We start from the raw sequence: 26,838 nt of genomic DNA, 5'->3' as shown, positions 1-26,838 counted from the left end.
GCCAGGTGGGCTCCTGAGAGCAAAAGCAGAAGGAGGCAGATGCTGATCTCCAGCTCATGCCTAAATTCCACTTTCAAAATGGGTTTGTAGAGTGTTCCCCCACCAGGGTTCCTAGGGACGCACAGAAATGGCAGCACTGTACCCTAAATGTGCAAAAGATGTTAGTAATGAGAGCTGCACTGGGGAAAAGAGACCATCTTGCCAAAGTTGTGACCATAAAATGTCCTTCGTCTGCTGTCCATCCTTTTTAACATCAACAAACACAGTCAGACTTGGGCATGAAGATCCAGAACATGATGTGGTTTCAGCTATGCAAAGCCAGCCCCAAATCAAAACCAGGGACTGTTGGATTGGCACCAGATATATTTGTGTTTCCTTGAAATGTGTGACAAAACACTTGCATCCCGGCAGATAGATGCAACACTTTGCCTGCATTCTATCTGCCGTGAGAGGGGTGGTAGCGCTGCCTCAGACTTGGATGAAGACAGCGGCTGGAAGGGAGAGCGCAGGGACAGGGAAGGACAGTGATGTTCTTGTTGCTGGTCACACCACCCTGTGCACCCACCAGCCCTGCAAGAGCATCCCTCACCCTCACCCTGGGGTGCACACAAGAACCCAGCAACTGCAGCAGGTGGTGTCTGGGCACCATGAGCATTTGTGGCTGGGATGTGATATTAATTATCTGGCTGTCTGTATATTTTTTTATTTTTAGCCACCAGCTCAAATTTTTGGTTTAAAAACCCTTTCCCACACCCTCTTGTGGGGCCCAGTTCCCAGGGGGTCTGGTCCTGGTGTGCCGGTTTCTGAGGCTCTCGCAGGGCTCCTTGCTGGAGGACAATAGTTGGGAAACATCTCTTGCTGGTAGACGTGGTTTGGAAGGAAAAATGTGTTGTGTGCAGGGATCGGGCTCTTTGGGATCTGGAATAACACCTCCTTTTTTTTGTCTGCTCTTGTTCTCTGTCTGCTTCTCGCTGTCCTGCACAGAGATCCCTGCCGCTCCCCCCACCACCACCGCCAGCAGCACGGAGGAGCCTGCAGGTACGCTGTCTTTTTTAAAATCACCTTGATGGTAAATGTCTTTTGAGTAATTGTCTGCCTGAGATGAAGTTCCCTTAAATTAATACATAAATTCTGTTGTTTGCACTGGGACAAGCCGTTTGCTTTTCTGCCCAAAATGTCCAAGTGTTTGAAACAAAGTGCTGCATCCCAAGAGATCAGCGGTTCTGGGAGCACATGGGAGTGTAGACAAAATGCAAAAAGATTTTCCCAAAGGTGTTAAATCTGTAAGCACACAGGGGATACCCAATATGGAACCAACACTTCATGGAAAAGAGGTAAGGACTCATTGCTGGTTGATTATTAAAGTTTAGCAGTTACCTTCTCAAGAGGTAACAGTTCTGCCAAGTTTTTCTGCTGGACAAGGACTGGAGAACCAAAAACCCTCCAAAAGAGAAAAAAAAGTCCTGAGTGTTTCTTACTGCTGCACATGAGCATTTCCTTTATTTGCCTAGACCTGTGTATTCCTTGTGCTAAGCAACCTGAGGTGCTGATGTGACCTTTGTACGTTACAGTGACATGTCTCATGTCTGGCTTGTCCCCCAGCCTGCAGATTCCAGCGCTATTTGAACAGCACCGTGACTGTGAGGGACACGGGGTGTAAAGGCTGTTTATTTTTGCCTCGCCAGTGTAGGAAGGTTCATAAATTAAGGGTTTTGTACTGAAAGTGATGGGTGTCACCTTGAACTGAACTCTGAGCCAAGGCTCGCCCCGCAGCAGCACGTCTCACTCAGCTGCGTGCTCAGGAGCTCCTCAGGGCTGGAAACCCAGCCAGCAAAGGGACTTTGGTCCCCTCTGCCATGGGAAGGTGAACCCCAGGGTTTTCTGTGGGGCTGATTTAGAGGCCAAGTTTGGATGCCTGTAAACACAGCAGCAGCAACTCTTGTGTTTGAGTGTTTTCTCTTGAGCTGGTATGAGCAAGAAATATCTCACAGCCTCAGATTTCTGTCTAGTGCTTCGTGTGTGCTTCTTAAGGTGTCTCTGCTGATCTGCAGGGCTGAGAGGAACAGGAAGACACCAAAAGCCTGCCCCAGCCAGCGTGCTTCCAGCTCAGGTGCCGGTGCTCAGCCCTTTTGCTGCTTGGCCTCATAAATTAGGTGCCAACATGAGATGTGAGGCTTGGCGAGTCCATCACAATGGAGTATTGGGAATAGAGACTGGCCCACCTAACATGAAGCTGAGCAGGGGCAGGTTGGGGGTGTTCAGCCTGAAGAAGAAAAGGCTCTTGGGAGACGTTATTGTGGCCTTTCAGTGCTTTCACCCTCCCCCAGGTGATAATAAACCTGAGCATTGCTTAAATACAAAAGCTCAACAGATGAAGTACCAGAATTCTCACTATTTAGCAGGGACTTGCAGACTAAATGTTCTGTCTCATGGCCTCGGAACACTGAGATTTTTATGCTCCACACCAAGATCCGTCTGTTCCCCCGCCTCGTAGCCTCCCAAACCCGCTCTGTTCTCAGCCTGCAGCAGCAGTGGCAGAGCAGACCTCTCGCGCCACGATGCCACCGGCTTTGTCACAGGCTCTGCCAACAAATGTGGATGTTTGGCAGCCGAGGAGACGCAGACATGGCTTCTTGCAGCCTTTTCTGGAATGAGCTTGGTTCCTGAGATGAAACCCCATGTCTGGAGCTTCATTCTCCCCGTGCTGGGGTCTCCATTGCACTGTTCCCAGTGGCCTCCAGCTCCTGCTGTCCCCTGCTCACACCTGTCTGACCCCAAGGGAACTGGGGATGGTACTGTCCCTTGGTGAAGTGGTGGGGGCAGGTGTCAGCCCCTCTAGGGGTCAGGATCATAATTCTTCTCACTGTGATTTTTATTGGACTTTTAAAGCACCGTTTTGTCCAGGGAGCTTGAACACCCCATATTTCATCCCTTTCCCTTGGTGGGGAGCATAAGAAAGTCCTGGGTCTTGAAGTTGCTCAGCTCCCCCCACCACCCTGAAACATCCTGCTGAAACTCATGGTATTTTCTTGGCAAACCCTTAAAATCAGCATGTCTGCGAGCCAGAGCTCCCATGATATGGGAGCAAAAGGGTTATAGAGACGGAGAAAGAAATTAATGGGAGGCTTTGGGTGCAGCCAGTTCTGGGAGAGATGCTGCTTAATTTCCTTTGCTCGTAGCTATGCAGGACAGAAAGCACCTTCCTCACCAAGAGCATCCCCACCACTCTGAGTCAGCGAGGGGTGAATTTCAAAAGAGCACGGGCCAAAGCTGGCCTGGCTACAGGGGGTGAAACAATGTCCACTTTGGCATGAGGGTTCCTGCCTGGCTCTGCTTAGCTCTCCAAGGTCTGAATCCATTTGGGGAAACTGTCCAAAACAGAATTGTTTAGATGAAATGCACTCACGCTCTCCGTGCCGGGAGACTGGAGGGTGAGGAGGGGGTTCTTCTCATTTTTGTGGCCAAGTGAGGAAAGCTCTTGCTACCAGCCCGACCTTTTCTGGTCCCATTCAGAGATGCAGAAAGGGCCACAGTGAAAGGGAAAAAAACCAACAGTGGAGGGAAAAGGTTGGCAAACCTGCCAGTCAGTCGTTGTCTTATCTGAATCAAATCCAGATTGGCTTGGAAATTATGATCTTAGGTGGATGATTTCAGCTAGTGGGCTTAAATAAAAACAAGTTATTGGATTGATGCAACTTTGCACGGTTTTCCCCTGGAAATCAGCCTCCGTGGTTTCAAAACCAGATCTGGGCTTTCCAAAAGTCATTTGGGCTCAAGGTGTTGCCTGGGACCTTTTGTTCTTGGCTGGTGAGGAAAAGGCTGGATATAAATGCAGAAAATTGAAAAAATGAAACAAACCAAACCAAACCACTCTCTTAGCATCCCCGGGGCTCCCTCAGATGTGGACGGACCCGAAGCAGCTCAGCTGCAGGTTGCAGCGTCCCCAGAGCGCAGAGGTGGGTGCACACCAGGAGATATAAGGCTGATTAATTACCTTCCAGAAACAGCTCGGATAAGGGAGAGGGGCAGCCAGGTCTCTGCTCTGGAACAATCTTGAATGATCTCAAGGAAAAAGAAACAAACGAACAAACAAACCCAGAAAAAAAACAAATCCCATGAGCTGTCTGAGCCTTTCAAGACTGTTCCTGCTTCTGCGTTTCGCTTAAAAAAACACACATGAAGTTTATGGCTTCAGTCTGGGAAAACAGAAACTTTATAGGAAATTGTAGAAAATATTCACTTAGACAGGAGTAGAACTCCCTATCTGTCTTGCGACGCTGGGTGGCCCCAATGCCATCATGGTGCTGAGCCCCCACCACCGTGCCACACATTGTCAGGAATGTTACAGGCTTCGGCTTTGGGCTGAGACCAAATTTTAGCCAGAATCCTCCACCAAAAGCCAGGAATGGGGAACAGTGGCCTCTCTGATGAGATAGCACTCCTGTTTCAGCATCGTTTGCTGGTAGTCAGAGTAGTCCTGGGTTTTTTTCCTTTTTTCCTTTTGTCTGAAGGTTGAAAGCTTTAGTTCTTTCCTGCCCATGCCTGGATGATCGAGGGGACACAAGGCCACCCTCCATGAGTGTCCTGCTCCCAGGTGCACAGCATCTCCCTTGGACAATCACAGGGGTGTGGGCTCACGCATCCCACAGAATGCAGATTTCAGAGGGTGCGCCCAGGCTCGCAGTTGTCTTCATAGATGGACATGGAGGAAAAGACTCCCTCAGGTCTGCTGCCACCAGCACTGCCATTGCCACAGCAAAACCTCGCCAGGTGCTGTTAGAAGATGAGTTAAATCTCTTGATCTCACTGCAGGTACAGGGGCTGTGGTTGAATTTCATGGCTCAGGCAGCTGGGAGCCATCTCCTTATTTCTAGCCTCCTGGACAGCTTGTATCAGTGCATCCCATGGGAACGTGGGCTTTTTGGCTCAGCAGCTCCACTCCCAAGCTGTGGACCACTGTCCCCCCCTGCTCACGGTCACATAAACACTGTGATCATCACTGCAGCAACAGCTTCAAGGGAAAAGTGACATTAGGAAAGGATTAAATGTACCACAGCTCCTTTTAATGAGCTGCAGCAGCTGGAAACAAGGCGTCAACACTATGTGAGCCGCCAGCTGCCTCCACAACATGTGCAAGGGGTGCGAGGCTTGCTCGGAAAAGGACACTGTGGGATCGGGCTGCTGGCACTGCACAGCACCTCTGGTCGGGAGGGGACACGAGGCCAAACTACTGCTCCCCAACCCCTTCCCAAACCTTTATCTAAATGGCTGGACTGGCTCCAGCCCCACGTGAAGTTGGTGGCAAATCTCTTCCCCAGTGTTGTACCCACAGGGGCAAATGCAATGGGTGCTGTTGGCTTGGCCAGAGAGGACCTGGCTCATCCCTCTGTGCATGGGCACAGGCATGAGGGACCTGGGGAGGTTCAGCCTGGAGAAAAGGAGGCTGAGGGGAGACCTAGTGCTTTCACATCTGGAGGGGATCAGCAGCGCAGGGGACCGGGGTGTGCAGGAGCTGCCAGGCTGCGAGCACAGCCCATGCTGCTTGTCTTGGTGACAATGCTCCCAACCCAAGGATGGGGCATGGCCAGGGGAGGTCTTGCACTGGTAGAGAGAAAAATCACAGCTCTGTGCTCTGAGGAAGCGCTAACAGTGAGCAAGAGCTCTGCAGAGGGCTGGGAGCATCCCACAGGCTGGGAATAAAGGTCTGCAGAGCTGCCTGCAGTACAACCAGGAGGCGAAATTCTCATTTCAGTCACCCTGGTGTAAATTTGGGCTCAGTCTGGGGGTCTCCAGCTTTGTACCCATCCCAATGAGTAATTAATTCAGCCCTGCATGGGTATTATCTCACTTGTCTCAGGCTGTAAGCAAGGTGATGGATGGACTGTGTGACTGATTGATTGATCCAGCATCCACCTCCCTTCTGAAAAGAGGTTTCTCATGGTGATCTGCAGTGAATGGCTGTGAGCACAATAGGGTTGAGGGGCTTCCAGTGAGGAAACCTCTGGTCACTTCAAAATATTTCAGAAAATCTGTGGAAAAAAACAAACCAAACCAAAACACACTACAAAACTTCTACCGAAATGCAGATAAGCTTCACATACCTACACATCCCTTCCTGCATCCCCACATCCCTGTATCCCTCCATCCCTGCATCCCCACATCCCTGTATCACTGCATCCCTGCATCCCCACATCCCTGTATCCCTCCATCCGTGCATCCCCACATCCCTGCATCACTGCGTCCCTGCTTCCCTCCATTGCCACATCCCCAGCTCTTGGTTGCTGCTACCTTGGGGATGGACCTTCTGTCAGGAGGGACCTGAGTGCCCACAAGCCCCCATAGCCAAGCCACAAGTTCCAGAGCAAGGTCTTGCAAGCCCAACAACACTGTCAAACCCATCTACAAAAACAAAATAACAGCAACGATTCTGAAGTGAATTGAACAGATTCCCTCCCCATCCTGGGACATTTCCAGATGCTGATTCCCCTGGGTGAAAGAAAACACTTGATCCCAGCACTGGTTCCCTGTTGCTGTGTTTCCCTGGGAGTGGAAAGTCTGATTTGCCCCGGCTCTGGTTCCGTGCTGCCCCCGTGTCCTGCGCAGCGCCTGCTCGGCTGCAGAGCTTCTGTCAGGCTGGGAATTTATATGGTGGCCAATGCTCCCGAAGACAGATGGTTTCCTATTAATGTATTTAATCATGTCGACTGCGGCTCTCAGCAGGGCTGGGTCCTGTCCCCAGACGTGCCGAGAGTGGCAGCCCTGGAGCCCATCAGTGCTGGGGACACGTTTGCAGCAGGGACGCGCTGGGTGGGGATGAAGCGCTGTGGGGCTGGCACCCCACATCCCCACATGTCCCCAGCTCAGCGCTGGGTTTGTTACTGCAGGGAGGGAGTAGGAAACGTGCTGCCAGCCCCAACTGTCACCAGGAAAGGGCCCAGGAGGGTGCAGAGGTGGATAAGCCATAAAGCTCCTATGTTTGTGCAGTATTTTCCAGTGAGTTGGTGCCTGGCACAGCTGGGTTGTCCCCACTGTGTCAATGGTAGCCATAACCTGCCTGCTTACCCTCTCTGTATCCAGGAATAATTAAGATGATCATGAGGCCACAGCTGCTATGGGACCCCATGTCCTGAAACACCAAAAAGTACACGAGGCCATTCCCTCCCATCAGGGTTCAGCTGAGAACAGGAGCTGAGGGGAGACCTTCTGATCTCTGAACTGCCTGAAAGGAGCTTGGAGCCAGGGGCGGTTGGGCTCTGCTCCCCAGGAACAAGCGCCAGGAGCAGAGGAAACAGCCTCAAGTTGCATCAGGGGAGGTTGAGGTTGGATCTGGGAACAATTTCTTCCCCAAAGGGCTGTTGGGCATTGGAACAGGCTGCCCAGGGCAGTGCTGGAGTCACCATCCCTGGAGGGTTGGACAGATGGAGATGAGGTTCTCAGGACATGGGGCAGTGCCAGGGGTGGGTTAATTGTCGGACTTGATGATCTTGAGGGTCTTTTCCAACCAAAATGATCCTGTGATCCCCGAACGGGCAGCAGGCAGCTAGAGAAGCCAGGAGCACACTCACCGTGACCCACAGTGGGGCTCAGGTGATGCCAGAGGCCAGTTCCCCCTCTGGCTGCAGCACCCAGGGGTCCCAGGGCTGGACTGAGGAGTCAGAGCTATGCGTGTACCCCAGCAGCACCCCAACCATCTGGATCCAGCTGCTGGGATGCAACGTTGGGCCATTGCTTGAAACAGGGCGGCCCTGGCCTCATTCTGTGGGGTGCTGGGGGTCCCGCCGGGGGGTTTGGTACCAGATGCCTCCCTCCAAGCCAGGCTGGATGCTGCAGGGGTGGCAAAGGAGCTGTGAGCTCCTGTGAAGCACCCACCGCCACTTTCCACCCACTCCAGGCGAGAGGCTTTAATCTAATTACATGCTTTATTTGCGCCAATTTGTTTTTCAATCAATCTTGTTCAGGCAGAAGAAAGGAGGCTGCTGTGGGCTCATTTGCACCTTCTTGTTCCAAGGGAGAGGTTAATGGCAGTTATGGTGGCTGGAGATTCTTGTGGGCCTGCAGACCCCATTCCCCCTTTGCTGGGGGTGCCTGGCCCGGAGCTCGGGCATGTATCAATCATGTTTTCCCCTGGCACCATGCAACAAGTCCCCGATCCAGGCACAGAGCAGCCTGGCCACTGCCTGAGGATGTCTTTGAAATACGCTGTTTTCTGAGGATTCTTTGCAGCCAGCAACATGCCGGTGGCCCAGACCACGGTGTGCGACTCGGGGTGCAGGCAGGGGCCGGGATACTCTTGCCAGGTGGTCCCAAGGAGTTCTGGCACCGTCCTGCAGAAAAGATTTTTCTGTGTCTCTTGTCAGGGGTTTCAATAGGGTCCCAGGGAAATGTTAGGGTCTACAGAGCACCAAAAACAAACAAAGTGACACAAAGGATGAAATGCGATCCATCACTGCCCAGCACTGGGACAGGAGATGGTGACCCTGTGCCAGGGCTGGCCTGAGCAGTTATGGCAGGGATACCTTTGGCTCGTGGACATCTGGACATTTCCCCAGATGACCATGAAATCCTGTTTGGTTTCCCACAGCACTGAAGCTGCCCCTTGCTTCCATCCCAAAGAATTATTTGAACGTCTCCTCCATCAGTCTCAGAGAATGACTGCTAAGAGCATGGCTTCCAGCTGCCCTTGGGGTGTTCTGAGGTGCCTCATAGAAATGTGTTTGTGCCCTGTTTGGGCACATCAAACACCCAGCAGAGCCCATGCTCAACCACAGAGCAGAGACACGATGTTTCTGCCCCTGCCATCGCCAAAACTGGCTGCCCACCCCACACACCCCTTCTGCTCCATGTGCTTTTCCCCCGTGTTCCCAACCACAAGTTGAAGACATCAGGTTGGAGATTTATTTCCACAGTCTGGAGGAGCACGCGGTCCCGTGGGGACGGGGCAGCACGCAGCTCTGCAGACCCGTGGAGGCTGTTGTGCACGCTGTCCTGTACATCCCATGAGCCTAAAGGCTGCAGCAGTTCTTTGTGGCACCTGGAACAGTTCTGTGGTTGTTGGAGGCGCCTGGGGAACATCTCGATGCAGAGAGCACCCGCAGCAGGGCTTTGGTTGAGGGCACTGTTGGCTCAGCTGTGGGGTCTGGGCATGGACCGCACCCGAGAGCTGGGATTCCCTGGTTCCCGGTGAAGGGTGGGACCACTTGGGTCTATCTTCAGCATCGCTGTGACACCAGAGCTCACAACAATGCAGCAGTGAGACATTCACTTTTCCCCCTGTGGGCACTCATGCATTTTTTTCAGCACCGAGCCAAAAGTCACATCCCTCAGGTGCGGACAGAGCCCTCCCTGCAACTTCAGGAGCTGTTAAAGAGCCAGAAGCAGCAGCAATGCAAGTCCTGGAGCACAGGTTTGGAGATGCCCACAGAGGAGAGACTCAGCTGTTCTGCACCAGAGCTGACATTTCCAAGCACAGATTTGCCCAGAGCCGGTGGGGACATGGATAGCATCACAGAATCATAGAATCGCTTTGGTTGGAAGAGACCCTTAAGATCAGTGAGTCCACTAACCCATGTCCCTAAGAACCTCATCTCTGCATCTTTTAAACCCCTCCAGGGATGGTGACTCCAGCATTGCCCTGGGCAACCTGTTCCAATGGCCACAGCTCTTTCTGTGATGTTTTTCCTAATATTCAATCTATACCTCCCCTGGTGCTGCCGTGTCCCTCCTATGGTCACCACTCACTCCCAACGCCCCACTGCAAGGGGCAACTCGTGCTCTGGCTCATGCAGGGATGCTGCAACCCACAGGCAGTCATGACAGGGAATTTCTGTCCGATGATGCTGTGGAGGAAGGGGAAAAGGAAAGAAGGTGAAAACTGTTCATTGCCATAGTCTCCTCCTTGCATGGGAGCAAACCACAGCAGCTCCTTCGATCTGAACTGGCCAGCTCTGGGGTTGGCTGGGACCCCAAGCAGACCCCCCACTCCCATTTTCTCAGTCCCGCTCTCTCCAGTGATGGGCTCACAGATTAAGGATTTGTTGGACCTACACCTTCATTTTGCAGCTCGTTTTGGCCACACATCTCACTCAGTGCAAAAGGGAGATGGGGACACCCCAGCCCCCACCCGCAGAGCCCCTTGGCAGCACAGAGAGAAATCAGGCAAGAACCCTTCACCCCAAAATGCTGAGGCCAGGCTGTCAAGGCTGGGTCTCCCCTTCTAAGCCACGACACCTCCGCTTTGGATCTCAGCCCACAGAGGTATTTAGGGCCCTACCTGGGGGAAATCAATAGGAATTTAGCTGCATAAATTGGGATTAGAAATCTGAATCCCCATGAGGATCTAAGCCTTATATCTGCATTTCCAGCTAGGTACCCAGGCCAAGAAATGTGGCTTTAATCGTTCTATCATGTCAGAATCAAGGGGCCTTTAATTTCCGTTACTGACATGTGGCTTTCGCAGAGGCTTAAAGCTCATTTCAGAACTGCAAGCGCAGCAAGACGTGGTCTCGCAAAGCGTCTTGTTGGGAATGGCACTGCGAGCTCTGGCACCTCCATCTGTGCAGCCCCAAAAGCATCAGCACCCCGACAGGAGTGGGGTGCATCAGCAAAACACGGGGTGATGTGGCACCGGCTTCTCACAGCTTTCAGTCTTACGCTAGCAGCCCTGCTCAAATAACCCCCCAAAATGAAGAAATATATTTTTTTTAAAAAAAGCAACTTCTGAAAAAAAAAAATAAGCAAAACAAAACAAAGAAGGTGTTTAGCTGTGAAAACTCTTTGCTCACCCAGAGAATTAGTTATATCAAGGGGATGGGCTGAGCTGCAAAGCTGCTGAATGCGATGCTGACACATTTTACTAAGCTGCGATGGACACGAAACAGCCGCCCGCCACCTGCTCCCAGCCCTTTGTGAACAAGAAGCCCCAACCGCCTCTTCCCACATCCCCTCCTGCTCCGTTTATCTGGGAAACGCCGAAATGTTGTGTTTTCCTGCAGGGGAGCTGTCGGTGGCTCCCAGCCCTGGGGACCTGGTGGGGAGGTGCAGGATGTCCCCTTATGTCCCATTTGCAGTGCACAGCGCATTAGGATGTGGTGGTGGGAAAAAAAAGCACAGGAGTCTGGTTGTGCTTTGGGTTTGCATCTCTGAAATGGGGATTTGCACTGAAATATTTGTGCAGCTGAGCAAACTCAGGGAGGAAAGTGCTGGGAGCTGCAGAAGGAGGGTGTTTGGATATCACCACTTGATTTCTCACTCACCATGGTGCTGTAGGTGTGTTTGGGTCCTTCAGGAGGGGATGACCAAGCCAGACACAGGCTGGGGGTACTGGGAGAGGTTTTGGGGTCTGTTGAGGGCAGGTGAGCCCTGTCTGGGGCCAGGCAGGCTGACAGGACAGGTCTACCCCAGAGGAGGAGCAGGGAGAGACAGCACCAGGACCAACCTTTGTCCTGCACCCCGTGCACAGGGGACATCTGTGCACAGCGTGATGGGGCTGAAGGCGGGGGCTGAGCCCAACCAACAGTCTTGTGGGGCAAAGACCTGTGGTGTCCACCCCATCACACCAGAATAGATGGGACCTGGACACCACCCCACACTGCAGGTGCCAGGTTGTTCCTCATCTCAAGGGGGGCTTCACTTCTGGTCTTTTGGTCTGACTCTGGCATCACCTTCCAAGCGCAGGTGACTCCAGGCTGATCCCCTGCAGCCTCACAGAGATGGATGAGAGGGTCCTGCAGGACAGGGAGATGCTTGTGCAGCCAGGATGAGCACATGTGTCCTGGGACTTGGGGGGTTTGTACCAGAAGAATGTGGGGACAAATTCTGCAAGAGTCACACATCACGTGTGTATCTCCTGTCCATGAGCTCGAGTCAGTGAAACTGCATTTAAAGTGCTCCGGGCTCCAAGTGAATCCTCTTGTTCCATCTCAGTCTGTGTTTCCTTCCTCCCGTCCCTTCCCCAGCCTTTGAGCTTGGCTCTGCTGTCACCATCCCCCAGGGGACTGGCAGCCCAGCAAAGCTTCCCCAAGAGCCTAAACTGTTGAATTGTCACTTGATGGGCAAGACCAGAGTATTTGCTTGGGATTAGGGAGCACTGAAATAATACCCTGTAGTATCCCCTCTATGCACTTTGGCTAAGCAAGCAGTGATCTTACAACACCCCCCCACATGCGCAGCTCTGCTCACCAGCAAACATGAACTCAAGGCTTTGGTCTAGGAAATTTAATTTGCCCTCCCAAAGAACCCCTGGGGGACCCCCAAGTCACCCAGGAGTCATGAGAGCTCTCCACATAGGAAACAAAGGAAACAAACTGGGGCAAATCCCCCACCCATGTGGATTGCGCTGGCGTCCGGTGATTTACACTGATTTACACCAGCTGGCTCTGGCCACACCAAGTTCAATTTAAACCAGCTGAGTCTCTAGCACAACCCATGGGCTTGGGAGGAAAAGAAAGATAAAGGGAAGGCAAAGAGGGGCTGTGTTAGTAAAATCAAGTTTAGACCTGGGCTGTGGGTGTGTGTCTTGAGCCACACACCTGCTTTCAGGTTTGTATCCAGGGAGCAAGCAGAGGCTGTGGTAATGGGGTCCTGCAGGCCTTGAGGTGCAGATGGATGGATGGTGCCACATCATCTCACAGCCTCCCTGGCTGGGAAATGATGCTGGGATGGGTTTCTGGTAGGTCTCTAATCTCAGGCAGCCTGGAAATACTGTGGCAGGAGCATAGGGATTAAGAAAGCTCAGATATAGCCAGGGAGGTTTCCATGGGGAGAGGTTGCTGAGGAGACTTGGGGTTGTTTTTGTGAGTGAAGTCCAGAGTGATGGTTTCCATCTGACTGCTGTTTTGTGGGGTTAGAAGAGGATTTGTTCTTGGTGGGCTCTGCCAGCTTGGCTGATGGAGACCTTCTTGCAGGTCCCAGGGCTGACCCATGGAGCATGCAGGTGGGAGCTGCTTTCCACCCCTGCCTGTCACTGGTGCTCAGAGCCAGCTGCTCACCAGCATCTGTCTGATTGGATTTGTCCAGGGGAGGAGAAATCTGCAGCCAAAGCTCCTAAGTGTTGCTCCTGTTGAGTCGCTTGCTCCCTGGCTGTCCTGGGATCAGCCTCTTCTGCAGAGGGGATGAGATGCAACAGCAGTGATAAATACCTAGAGTGCTCTGGGATTTCATGCCAGAGGAGAACCACCATTAGGATTGCCATAACTCTATTAGTGTCCCAAAAACACCAGCAATCTGCAGTTGGGCAGAATCATGCTGCTTAAGCAGTCTGATGGCTTGTCTACCATCAGCCCTTGGTTCCACCAAGCAGGTGAGGGGAAGCCTCCCCAGAATGTTAGGTTGCCATACACACACATTTATTTCTCTTATAGACCATTTCTTCTGTGTTGATGGTTGGGAACATCTTACCAGTGAGGTGGATCAGTAATACTTCTGTTCCCTGGGTTTGGTGACACCAAACAGGAATGTCCCACTGCACGGTGGCATCTCACTGTGTAGGCATGGCTGGGGCTTTGCTAGTGGATCTCTCTCCTCTGAACTATGGCTTTCATGGAACATCCACTCCTTTCTAGTGCACTTATGCTGTTTCTTGATAGCATTGTGATGTTCAGGGTCACATTAGATGAGGAAAGCCAAGAGGAGGCATCAGCTGCTGGAACTCCTTGGCCATGGGCTCAGCTGCTGGGTTTCCAAGGGCCCTGGGCAGTCAGAGCTGGGCAGGAATCTTGGTCACGCATCTTGGAGGAGGAAGGTGCTCCGCTTCATATCACAGTTTCCACTTTTGGCCCTGGCTAGGTCATACTGAAACAGTGTGAAGATGTGTTACTGTGGGTGATCTCCTGAGGAACAGGAGCAGCAGAAGGGCAGGAGGATGGTGCTGGGTGCTTCTCTCTAGCGTGGGCAGCATGTCCACAAGCCAGTTCTGATGCTGGTCTGGAGTGGCACATCTCCATCCACTGTGGCATCGCCTGGCCCCGGTGACACTGTGATGTTCCCAGTAGCAGCTGGAGGGTACCGACCACACGATGCTGTCCCGCTGCATCCCGCATGGGAGCGGCATCCCCGGGGCAGGGCTCAGCATCATCCCCACAGCTGCCTGGGACCGTGGCCCAGCTCCAGCCCTGCCAGCCCCGGCAGTGCTGCCAGTTCGCCGTGCCAGCGCTCCCGCCTGCCCACCGCGCCGGCCGCTGCGCTGCCCGAGCAAAGCCAGCGTGTCCCAGCAGTAGGGGCCCATTAGAACTGCAGTGTTCCTACTGGGGGTATTTTATTTGCACACTTCAGTAGAGTGGACACCAAAAGGCTTTGCTAATGCTTCATGGGCTGCTAATTTCCTCTCTGACCTGCATTGTCGGAGGGTGACCCCAGCCCGAATCTCTCGGCAATGAATGCCAAAGGCTGACACCAGCCCGGGTTAGGGGTGACAATGGGGCCTCTGTGGGCTCCGGGCAGGCTCCAGTTGGGAGCTGGAGAACAGGGGGAATCTGTGTGGCTCTCAAAAGCTCTGGGTGGCACAATAAGGGAGGCCCAGGGGTCTCCCAGGAAGACAGAGGCGGCCCGGGGAAGCCGGGCTGGGGGAGGCGGGCGGGAGGATGGTTTCCTTTGTGAAAAGCTTTCTTTAGAAAGGAAGGTTTTTCTGAATGCCCCCTTAGACGACCCAATCGGGGCCTGGCAGATGGATATCACAGGCAAGCTGCTTATTCATGGCAGGCTGCAGCTTTGAGCTGTCCCCTCCCTTCCCCCAGCCTTTTATTCATTCTAAGGCTAATTTGTTTTGTTAATGTTTTCTTGCCCTCCCCCTCTCTCCTGTGCAGATTGTGACTCATACTGCAAAGCCTCCAAGGGGAAACTGAAGATCAACATGAAGAAGTACTGTAAGAAAGACTACGGTGAGTTGCCCCGGGACGAGTGGTCGCAAGGGGATGCGGAGCAGGACTATCTCCCTCCCGGGTGTCCCCAAGGCCACCCAGCCCAGGGACAGGTTGCTGGCTGGGTCTCAGCCATGCCCAGCTTTGCTCTGCGGCAGCTGCCTGTGCTGGGGTGTGCACCGGGAAATTTGGGGTGTAGCTTTTTAGGTGTGGAAAGAAATCCCTGGAGGGGTGATGCTCGGCAGAGCAGCAGTGCAATGTGTTGCTTGGAAAACTGGTCCCCTTGCAGATGCTGAGACAACCCCCAAATCAGAGACCATAGAGTTTTCATCCACAGGTGTCTTCTGGGTTACAATGAGACCATGTCCTGCCTCTTCTCACTGTGCTGTTGTGTGCAGTGGCTTTTAAAAATGGTGCTTTGCTGTGGGGACAAGCAGCAGGTGATGAACCCATTCCTGAGCAAGTTCAGAAGGTGATGCAGCCCTGGGATGAGCCAGGGAAGCTGTGGGATCCCTGTCGTTGCTGGTACTCAAGGTCCTGAGCATCCTCCCACAGCTCCAGCTCAGAGCAGTGGCTTGGAGCTGGCGCATCCTGAGCTCCCACCCCAGCTCTCTGCTCCTGGAATTATTTTTAACATGGGTCCATTCCCAACGTGGTCACCTGTGGGTCCATGGAGAAGGTGCTTGGGAGTGTTTAGAAATGCTGCTAAACACATGTAGGGGCTGAAAATTATATCACACCCCCCCCTTCAGACTGTAGGCAGGGGCAGCAAAGTATCTATGGGAGGGAGCGAACACGAGCCTTTGAGTTTGAGCCAGGATTGGGGAGTGGCTTGGGTGTGGGTGAGCCTGGCTTAGGGCTGCGTCTGGTTTAGGGCTGAGCCTTCAACATGTGAACAACCAGGGAACTGTGAGTTGCTGTGGGGCAGGATTTAGTACCTACCAGAGCTGTGATTGCCCCAGGGTCTGCCAGCCCTTCCCCTCCACAATAGAGGGATACATAAATATATAGATATGTGTATGCATGCATATATATATATGTGTATGTGTATATAATATGGATGTATTCACCAAATTACCAAGGAAAATAACAAACATCCCATTCACATCAAAGCATCCAGAGGTGGAGATACCTCCTCCCTCCTCCAAACACGCTCCCAGCAGCAGCTCAGCATGTATGGGAAGTGTTTGCAAGAGCAGAACGAATTCCCATTTAACAACCCTTCCCCGAACAAGGCGCTTCCCAGCGGGTCCATCCGAGGGATGCTCCGCGCTGCCTTTGTGCTCCGGCACCTCCCGTGAGCCCAGGCAGGGAGGAAGGGGGCTCAGAGACAAATCTTTTATTTGCATTCCCATTTATTCTTCCATTACCCACGTGGCAAAATGGTTGTGGAGAGCATCCCTCAGCATGGATGAGCTGCCAAGGCTGGGGGCACGCTCATGGTCCCCATCCAGTGGGGCTGCACTGAGGTCTGGCCAAGCTCAGATGAGCTGCTGGAGGATCATCAGACATTGGAAAGGTCAAAAAAATGCCTTCTCCCTTAGAGAAAAGGATTTAATTGCATGTGAGAATGTCACTGAGGTTATTAAAGACAGGAGTGGGGCTGATCACCAGGCTATTGAAGCTATTTGGTTTCTAGAGGGTCGATTCTCTGCTGGCTAATAAGGTGCAAACCCGTTCCCTGCATATGTATCCCTGCATTTTCCCACTGGGTTCTCCAGCATCTCCTAAGGGTTGAGCACAGGCTGGAGCGTTTGCTTTCTGAAGATGGGGGAAAGCAGCCACTTGATTGCAGGAAAAATTATGTGTCACGATCCGAATTGGCCCTGGGAGCTCAAAGGATGGTAGGGAGGAAACAAAGGCACGTGCATCCCCCTTGAACCAGCATTATCTTTCCCTGCGGCTCTGGGGGTGAGGGTTACAATGTTTTGATGGCAGCAGCACTTGGGTCTTGCTCAAGGGGTGGCCCCAGCATTGGTTTCGCTCCTCAGCTTATCCAGTCTCACCAGGGAGATGGTTTTTGGCCATCCAGATGAAAGCTTGTGCTTGTTTGGGGTTTTATTGAGGCTGTAATGTGGGTTTGTGGGCTTCAGCAGACCTTGGGGAGATGCAGCAGCTCAAGAGCTCTCTGGGACAGGAGATACCCTGGAGCAATGAATAGGGGGGGCTGGAAAGAGCTTTTCTCATCTCTTTTAGCATGCAGCATCACTTCAGCAAAGCACAAGTGAGCCAAAGCCGCTTGCCAGGGCTGGTTTGGGGTAAGGGGGCGCAGGCTGTCCCAGCGTGGGAACTGGGGTGCTCCCACCCAAACCCCTGGCCCTGGGGTTCCCCAACCAGCCCCATGGCTGCAGCAAATTTGCCTTTTCAGGAGCAAACAAGCCCAGCGAGGCCGCGGGGTGAGCGTTGGCGTGGCCGTGCCAGGGCAGCCAGGCTTTCGGCAGGGCCAGGGAGGGGAAAAAGGGTTGAGGGATAATAAAGACTTTGGGACTGACACCCCAGCAGGAAGCCAATTAGGAGGCTCTTTTCCTCACCGCAACGCCGGCATCACTGGGCTGAATGTCCTAAAAGGCCTTAATTAGCTTGAGCAGAGTTACTTCTCCTGGGCTCAATCGGGAACCGATCATCCGCCCGCACGCCTCAATGGGGCTTTGTAGCTCCCCGCTTCATTCAGCCATTCAAAGGAGATATTTTCCCTTATTTATTTTTATCTATTTGTTTTTGTTGGGTTTATATTTGTGCGTGTGTGTGTGATGTAGTGGGGGTTTTTTTTGGTTTTGGTGGTTTTTTGGTGGTTGGTTTGGTTTTTGGTTTTGTGGGGGCTTTTTGTTTGTTTGTTGGTGTTTTTTCCCTGAATTTTGAATTGGGCTGTTTTTCCAAGATGGGTTTTGCTGCACATATTTAGAGTTACACGGGGCATAGGGAGAGCAGCCTGGGGGTTTGAGGTGGGAGAGTCAGGCAAGAACTGACACAGAAAAGCTTTTCCTGGCTTTATTTTGTCCGTCTGGGGGAGTGCAAAGGGTCGCTTGGCTCCCAGAAAAGCGGGGCAGAGGAAGAGGGTTTGGGGCAGTTAAATTTACCCCAGGGAAGCAGGTGGGAGCCCTGGGGATGGAGGTTCCCCCATAGCCCTAAAGGAATGGGGATTATTCTATTAGAGCAGGTGATGGTGGCCCAGGGGATGCGGGACCATCCCTCACCCGGGTGCTGCTGTTTCAGCCCCACTTTTGGGCTTTGCCCAGTGCCTGTGGTGTGTGTGAGCGGGATGAGCAGCTGTGGGAACAGAGCATGAAGCTTTTTAACCTCCATTTTGCCCCAAAACCTGAGCTCCTCACACTGCAACAGAGCCCAATCCTGCACAGGTGACGCTGGAGTGTTTTGCTGGGTTTCAGCACCAGCGTCGCAGCTGCTGTCCCTGTGCCCTCCCCATGTCCCCAGCGCAGCATCAGGAAGGGGATGGGGGTGAGGAGCGGGATCCTTGTCTGAAAGGTGAGATCATCTGCCAAGTCTTCACTGAGTCACCCCTTTTGTTGAGAGGAGCTTGGCAGGGGCTGCTGGAAAAAAGTAAAATGTGTTTTCAAAAGGCATCTTGAAAAGAGAGAAGGGGGAAGAAAAAGTCCTGAATCCACAGAAAACACCCAAGGGGATGGAGACGCACGGTCCCGGCTCATCCCCAGCCCGCAGCCCCTGCCGGGAGGTAAGGAAATCCCACTCCCGGAGCAGGGAAGTGCTGAGCAATCCCTCCCCAAAACTGTGTCTCCGGAGAGGGAGCGGGGCAGCGAGGGGTCCCACCCAGGCCGGCTGGGATTTGGGGTCGTAAATCTCCGATATTAAACCAGTAGGAAATTGGCAGCTGGAGGCAGGCAAAGGCGCTGCCAAATAAATTAAAGACTTTTTTAAAAAAAGAGAGAGAAAAAAAATCCCATTTTAACCCTTTACTCCAGCAAAGAGCCAGCCGTTCCCAAACCCAGGTGGTGTCAGGGTCACCTTCTGCTGCTGGATGGAGTCAAATCCACACAGGCTCTGTGCTTGGCTTGTGCAGCAAAAAGGGACCCGAGCCCTTGGGAAACCCCTGCTTAGCCCAGGATGCCTGTGTGCGCACTGCCTCGAGCACCTGGCTCCATCTGCCCGTGTCAAAGACCCTCTTGTCCCCCGCAGCAAACTGCTCTGCTCCCACTGCCACCCCTGTGGGGTCCGTCCGGGGTCAGTGCAGTGATGTTCCCCATTGCTGGAAGCTCCACGAAGCTCCGGCTCCTGGGGTCAGGTTAGTGCACAGGATGCAGTTTTGTCCGTGCAGCCCCATCCTAGGTCAGCTTTGGCTGGAGAAATCTTGAAATCAGGAGATTTATCACAAACCTCAAAAGTATTTGACTCTTTTCATGGCAATCTCATGATTTTGAAGCCCCTGACTCATGGTCTCTGAATGCTTGCGAGGCACTGCTTTTAGTTAAACCTTTACACGGCTGCCCTCAAACATGTTGCTTTGAGGTTTTGGGGTTGGTTTTTGTTTTTATTAACATCAAATCATCCACCCCTCTGCTTCCATCTGTGATATCCAGCCTTAAGGTCTTTCTTGTGGCCGGAGGCTCCCAGCTGAGCCTTGAGGAGCAGGGCAGCATCCCTGTCCCAGAGCTGAACACCGAGGGATGCAGGAGGGCACCAGGGACCCCCCGTCCCCTCCTGGGGACCACTCACCTACCTTCTTCTTAGGAAGCAGTATAATGTGGGGAGACACCTGAATGCATCAGCTTGGTTGCTGTGAATTGTAAGGCACCATTTGGGTGAGATCTGGACGTCAGCAGCTTTGGTGTTGGGTGGGATGTGGTTGATGGGGCAGCCCTACGTTCTCACCAAGATTAAGCATCTTCCTGTCACCCTTCGAGCCTCCAACCCCAGCTTTCCATGCCTGTTCAGATGACTGGGGCTTTTGGGGAGCAGAGCAGGGTGCAGAATAGCAAACCTGGAGAAAAATCCCTGATTCCAGCCCCAGATTACCTGCAGGGCTCAGCTTCCCACTGCGTGCAAAGCACGAGGAATCCTGGGGTGAGTTCTGGGCCCCTCACACCAAGAAAGGCTTTGAGGTGCTGGAGCGAGTGGAGAGAAGGGAACGGAGCTGGTGAGGGGCTGGAGCACAAGTGTGATGGGAGCGGCTGAGGGACCTGGGGGGTTCAGCTGGAGAACAGGAGCTGAGGGGAGACCTTCTGATCTCTGAACTGCCTGAAAGGAGCTTGGAGCCAGGGGGGTCGGGCTCTGCTCCCCAGGAACAAGCGCCAGGACCAGAGGAAACGGCCTCAAATTGCATCAGGGGAGGTTGAGGTTGGATCTTGGAACAATTTCTTCCCCAAAGGGCTGTGGGGCATTGGAACAGGCTGCCCAGGGCAGTGCTGGAGTCACCAGCCCTGGAGGGTTGGACAGACAGAAATGAGGTTCTCAGGACATGGGGCAGTGCCAGAGGTGGGTTATGGTTGGACTTGATGATCTTGGGGGTCTCTTCCAACCAAATGATGCCGTGATCCTAGGACAACCATCACCCCTGTTACAGCCTGTCATCTGGTTGCCCCACAGACACATCAGGGCTGTTCTTCCTGGGATGCAGTGACAGGGACAGTCCCGAGTCCCTCAGCCTGGGTGCCGGGGTGCAGTGGGTGCAGCAGCAAAGCGGGAGCAGTTCAGCATGGCACAGGCAAAGCCGAGCTTTGCCCTAGGAAATGGCAGATGAAGGACAACATCAAGCAGCAAAGCCAGCTTCAGAGTGGTGGGACACAGCTGAGCCCCCAACCTAAACTAACAGAGGAACTGAAAGCTTCATGAGAAACAAGTCCCTAAACACCTGGGATTTCACCCAGAGGAGCTACCTTAGGTGCTGCCAAAAATTCCTCCTGGCACCTCTCTGCACATCCCGTGTCCCTTGGGAGATGCTGGAGACCCCCACCCCAAAATACCCGGCAAGCCAGCACTAAACCCGGGCTCAGGGGAGCCGCGTGTCCTGGAGGCAAAGCTATGGGCAGAAACTCACTACCGGGGAAGGCAGCTGTGGCTGTGCCAACCGAGCTTCGCCGAGGCTTTCACTCCTTCCACTTCATTAATAAAAGGCGAAAAAACATAAGAGACGGAGGCCTTGACATCAAAAAAATACAGACTGTGTATTTTAGAGCAGAGTTTCCTGTAACCACCTCTCCCCGGTTCCTTTTCATTCATTTTCTCCATTTGGTCAGTGTGGACCAGGCAGGTCAAAGGTTTAAGCTTTTTTGGAAAGATTTGTTTCCAAAAAAATAAAATATTGGCTAATCTTCACATTTTGTTACCTTCACTCCAGACTGGGAAATACACAGTCAGAGCTTTGGGCTGGTTTTTTCTCTCTCTTTTTATTTTATGGGAGCATTTGGCATCCGTGACACGCTCTGAGAAAAAGATAAAACAAAAAAACCCACCCAAAACACCAAAAAAAAAACCCAAAAAAACCAAAAAACAACCACAAACAAAAAACCCCCAACTCTATATATTTTGCAACATGTTAAAAAAGTCTTGCTGGGCTGCAGAGCCCCATTTCCTTCCATAGCTCAAAATCAGCTTGTATGTCGTGGTTTTAAAGCGAAGGTGATGCTGTTCCATTGCTAATCTGGGGAGGTAAAACTAGGTTGTTACAAGGCCAATGGGAGAGCTTTGCCTGGGTTTTTGTTGAGGGTTCTTCTCCCTCTGATAGTTTATGCAATTGTGATGGGACCTGCCAGGGTCTGGCCAGATGGCAGAGACGGGCAGGGGTTACAGCTCACTGGGCATGGAGAGAAGGGGCATAAATAGGGGGAAAAGCCTAAAGATTTGGTCAAAAAGCACTGTTTGGTTGGACTGTGCCTGCTGGCTCTTGCCAGGATTGGCATGGCCACCCAGGTTCTTCCCTCTGTCTCTGGTGGAGATTCCTCATCCCACGGTCAGCAAACAAACCCGAGAGGGCTGGGGAATCACTTCCCGGTGAAGATATTTTCCTGGAAGCTGGTTGTCAGGGAGAGGAATGTGCTCGACCTCCCCGCAGGATGTGACCTTGGCCAACTGCTGCTCCCATCCTCCTCTGCCACCCCGGCGCCGTGACCGACCGACATCCAGGAGCTGCCTCCAGGCTTGTGCCTCCTCTTCCTCGCCACACTTGAGGGCCAAAGGCTCCCTTGCACACACAGGGAAAGTGGGTCTCCATACCTCCCTGTGGTTTGAACCCAAGCCCACAGATGTCACCTGGAAAGGGCACAGTGGCACCTGCTACAGGGGTTGAGGAGGAGGATGGGTGGCAGTGGTCACCATAGCCTGCTCAGGGCCACCTGAGCTGCAGCTGCCCCGTGGGGCAAAACCATGGTGGCTCCAGGGGCTTCTGAAATCAGGCTCTTCCTCTCGAGGATACTGGAAGCAAACCAGTGTCCATCACCATCCCGGCATCCTTGCGGACAACCCCATGGAGAGTCCTCTCCTGCCCGGACCATGATGCCAAGTCACACCAACCATGGGCCACCACTCCCACATGGATGCGGGTGGGCACAGGGTTGTTGCTCTGGGGAAGAGCAAGGGCTCTCACCAGGTTTTCTCAGAGTTTTTCTACACAACATCAGCCATAGGCTTGGAAAACACCATCCTCTTTGCTATTCCTGTGCTTATGGATCACAGTTATCCTCTCATCTCAGTCTTGCTTTGGGAGCTTGTTATCTCCCGGTTATCTGCTGGGACACCCAGCTCACCAGGCTACTGTGTACTAAGATGTCCCCTTGAAGCCCCATGTCACTATTCAGCATTCACAGAGTCCTCCTGACCCAGAAGTCAGGTTGGACACTGCCACTGGCATGTCCGTACAGTGTCCGAGCCCTAACCCTAATAGCTCTTTCCTACCTCCACGTGCCAAACAACTGGAGATATGGGTCAGTTCCTGTTTTCTCCAGATTTTGGCTCATCTTCTCTTAAACCCTGCCTCGGGATCCTGGCACTGATGCACCAAGTTGCCCGTCTAGTGGGGATGGGAGGGCTGGAGGGGCAGCCCATACAGAATCCCGTCCTCTGCCTGGAGCACATGCTGCTCTCTGGACACATGATCAGAAGAAAGCTTGTCCCAGGTCCTGTGGGGCAGCCTGGGGTTGTGGCACTGATGATGGGGACAGTCACCTCCCTGCCTTGCCCACTGCAATACCCTCTGTGCGCACAGAGCCTCTGCTCCCTGCTCAGGCCACCGCCCCTGGGCTTTATTAATTGTCCCTGTGTTTATTGCTTCAAGGGCAAAGGCAGACTCCACTGCACAAATCCACCTGATTTTTGAGTAAGTTTTGCATCGCTTTAAGAGTTTGCAGTTGCTGGGGCATATGTTGCTACACCAACAGCCCTGGGGAGCTGCTCCATCTGTGCTTGCTGCACAACCGCGTCCTGGCAGATAGAATCATAGAATCATTTTGGTTGGAAAAGACCCTTAAGATCATCAAGATCATTAAGATTAAGATCATAACCTAAATCTAGCACTAACCCATGTCCCTGAGAACCTCATCTCTCTCTGCTCAACCCCTCCAGGGATGGTGACTCCAGCACAGCCCTGGGCAGCCTGTTCCAATGCCCCACAGCCCTTTGGGGAAGAAATTGTTCCCCACATCCAACCTCAACCTCCCCTGGTGCCACTTGAGGCCGTTTCCTCTCCTCCCTGGGACACAGATGGGAGAACCCGCTCCCCACCAGTGCTCCATTAGCCCTGCATCACTCCCAGCACAAGGAGTGCCATGGTGGGGTACAGCTCCCCGCTCCCAGGGCTCCTCCACGCTCCACGGTCCTTAGGCAGCCATGGCCATGCTCATCAGGGACCCAGAGCGCCACCTTTGTGGCTGAGAGCTGGAGAGCATGTCCCGAGCCTTTGCTGAGAGCCTCTGCCACCAGCGCCCACTGCTCTTGGGTGTCTGGGGACAGAGAAGTTTTTGTGCATCCACCACCCTTGGTCACTCTCCCCCAGCCTGGGCTTAGGAGACAAAATCCCATTTCCTCACACAGCCTGTTAGGTAAGGTTTGAAATTCATTTTCTCCCTGCCAGCTCAAACCATAACATCTTTTCCTCTCTTGCCTTGCTTTTTTTCTTTCCAGCTGTCCAGATCCACATCCTGAAAGCGGAAAAAAATGCTGACTGGTGGAAGTTCACAGTCAACATCATCTCCGTCTACAAACAAGGCAGCAACCGGATACGGCGCGGAGACCAGACCCTGTGGATCCACTCCAAGGACATTGCGTGCAAATGTCCCAAAATCAAACCCATGAAGAAGTATTTGCTGCTGGGCAACAACGAGGACTCTCCTGACCAGAGCGGCATCATTGCGGACAAAACCAGCCTGGTGATCCAGTGGCGGGATACGTGGGCTCGGCGGCTCAGGAAGTTCCAGCAGCGGGAGAAGAAGGGGAAGTGTAAGAAAGCCTAGAGGAGGAGACAGCACCGGCGCGCGAGAGGGAGAGACTGATGTGCATGCTGCTTGTGGGGCTGGGGCGGGCAGGGACCGGCGACGAGGGCGGCGGGAAGAACTTGGCGCTGCTGGAGGGACATGGGGGGATCACGGCTGTGGGGCTGCTGGGTTTGCACCTCGTATTCCAGGAGAAAACGAACAAAAAAAGCCAACAAAATAATGGCACATGTGGATATAAAACAAGAGGAGGGTGGGTACGGGCGTGCGGCACCCAGTGCCCCCCACCTTCTTTCGGCTGAAGAAATCAGAGGCACCAAACTGCCTTCCAGCTGCTAACATCTGCTGCTCCCAAAGCGTGGCACGGGGACATCCAACCTGTAAGAAACTAACCAACGGCAGTGCTGGAAGTTATCCCCCGTCCTCAGAAATATGTATTCTCAGCTTAGGTTGAACGAGACAGTTACTGTAGAGGAAACTAAACGGAGGCTTATTGCAGAGGACAGATCTGAGGATTGACTGATGGGTTGTTTGAAGACTCTTTGGTACCCGACAGCTGTGACCATCACCAGCTGTACGACAACCAGGGGCAGGTGAGGTCTCCAGCTGTGGTGATGCGCTCATCCCAGGTTAGCGAAGAGGAAACCACATTAGTGGGCAACGTGGGCACGACTCGGGGAGCGACTCCTCGCCCGGCCCCCAGACCCTGGGGAGCGCTGCCCCCACTGTGCCGACGGAGTGTGGGCCCACGGGATGCCCTGGAACCCTCCCAGCCACCCCTTAACAACCAGGACCCTCAAGGAAACACACAGACTCTGCAAGAAAATAAGTTGGGATCCAGTTCTCGTAGGTGCCTTAGAAGATCTTGTCCATTGCAGTCCTCCAGTCTCCACCACGGCCACCCCTGGGGCTTCCTTCATGGGTTTGGTCCTGTCCGCCATCCCGAAGAGAGAGGAACCCCCAGGTGATGGAAAGTCTGTGCAGGTGACAGTGATGTCCTGGCTGGCAGAGGTTTCACTCCCAAACTCAGCTCTCCTGAACCCACACCAGCCCTGCTCAGCTCCCTCCGGCACTGCCGCTCCCCAGCAGCCCCGCAGAAGGTGACCAGCTCCCTTGGGAGACACAGGAGGTGCCGGGGACTGTCCCACGGGCAGCGGGGCCAGCGCAGAGCTCTAAGGTTGGCCCAAGGGAAGGGGTCTCAGCCAGGGACGGGATGAGCAAGTGTGACCCTCCCGGAGCTCCCCAAATCGCTCTTCTCCTTCTGCTGGGGTTGAAAACCAGCAAACGTACAATTCCCCAGTTGTAATCGCTGCTGCAATAAGCAAAGCAGCGGCCGCCTCACCGGCGGCTCACAGCCCGTCCCCAGCCCCAGGGCTGGCGCATCTGTCCCCGAGACACCCCAAGGGCAGGACTGGCTGTTATTTGTCACCCAGACGTTATGTCCCCTTGCCAGCTGGTCCCCTGCCACGGTGGCCCCGGAGGAACAGGGCTATCTGAGTTCTCATAGCTGGGGTGGAAAAGAGAGGCAGGGAGGGCAGGCCGGGTACCTGGAGGAGAAGCAAACATTAGTCGCTATGAAAAGCAAAACCTCCCTGATATTTTTCCTTTTAGGAAACTTGGAAACATCCATTTTATGACATTTTCCAGTGGTTTTGCCTTGTTTTATAGCAATTGACAATATTTATGTAATGACATAAACCGCCATAAAGCAAGGCAGCCACGTAAATAGGTGTTAAGTGGAGGGCTCGCAGGGACGCTGCCGACACCAGCCGGGGGGACCGAGCTCTGCTGAGCCCCCACTACCACCATAAGGCCCCTCCAGAATGAATCCGGATATTAGGAGAGAAATCCCACCTGGGACATCACTCAAGCCCCCAGGTCCATGTTTTGTCCCCTTAAACAGAGCAGACCTCGTTTTCCTCCCTTCAGAGCTCAAGGGAACTCAAGTCACCAACTTTTGAAGGATAAAATCTCATCTCAAGTGTCTAAACAGAGGCTTAAAGCCCCAGAATTAGGCTTGGATGCTCTCCTGCAGCAGCATCGGCTGATGCCAGGGACACCCCGCAGTGGCTGTCCTGGGTTAGCCAGGATGCCCTTGAACCGTGGGTGACATTCCAACGGCCCAAAAGCAACCAGACCCAACCCAAAGCCATGAAGCCGAGAGCAGGGGATGTCGGGACTCGGGAGCTGCCCACCGAGTGCTCTGGACGCCCCACGCTCAGTCCAAGCGCAGCCGCCCTCGCCAGCACAGCCTTGACACCCCCAGACCCTCCCAGGGCCCAGCCCCACCTCCTTCCTCATCCCACCGCTTTGGGAGGCTGCAGAAGAAACCCCCCCCATGCCGTCCCATGGCCAGACCCCTCCAGGCACCGACACAAGCTGGAAAATCAGAAGGAAACGGAGTTTGCACAAGACGTGAACCGACTCGGAGCCCACCACAGGCAACCTCCCCGTCTCTGTCCCACCAGGACCCACCGCACCACAACCCGTCATCGCTCCAGGACCCCATTCCGTGACCCCTGTTGGGGTTCTGTGCTTTCCAACAGGCTGGAGAAGCCCCTTCGCTCCATCCACTGTCCCCAGTGCCCCAG

The 26,838-nt window shown here is 53.5% G+C and overlaps 1 protein-coding gene across 1 annotated transcript in view; it reads left to right on the top strand.

The window, feature by feature from the left end:
* The window catches only part of NTN1 (netrin 1), a gene marked incomplete at both ends in the record, with an annotated part of 91,779 nt that extends 67,511 nt beyond the window's left edge, over window positions 1–24,268 (top strand). Inside the window, 3 exons of the mRNA XM_080356678.1 lie at window positions 985–1,038; window positions 14,799–14,873; window positions 23,940–24,268. Of these exons, the coding sequence (XP_080212804.1) occupies window positions 985–1,038; window positions 14,799–14,873; window positions 23,940–24,268 (458 nt within the window). The remainder of the gene's footprint in view (window positions 1–984; window positions 1,039–14,798; window positions 14,874–23,939) is intronic.
* Between the last annotated feature and the right edge of the window lie 2,570 nt (window positions 24,269–26,838).

This window comes from Nesoenas mayeri, assembly GCF_963082525.1.
Source record: "Nesoenas mayeri genome assembly, chromosome: 19".
Taxonomy (NCBI): domain Eukaryota; kingdom Metazoa; phylum Chordata; class Aves; order Columbiformes; family Columbidae; genus Nesoenas; species Nesoenas mayeri.
Note: the sequence above shows the minus strand (reverse complement) of the source record. Positions and strands in the feature narration are given on the sequence as shown.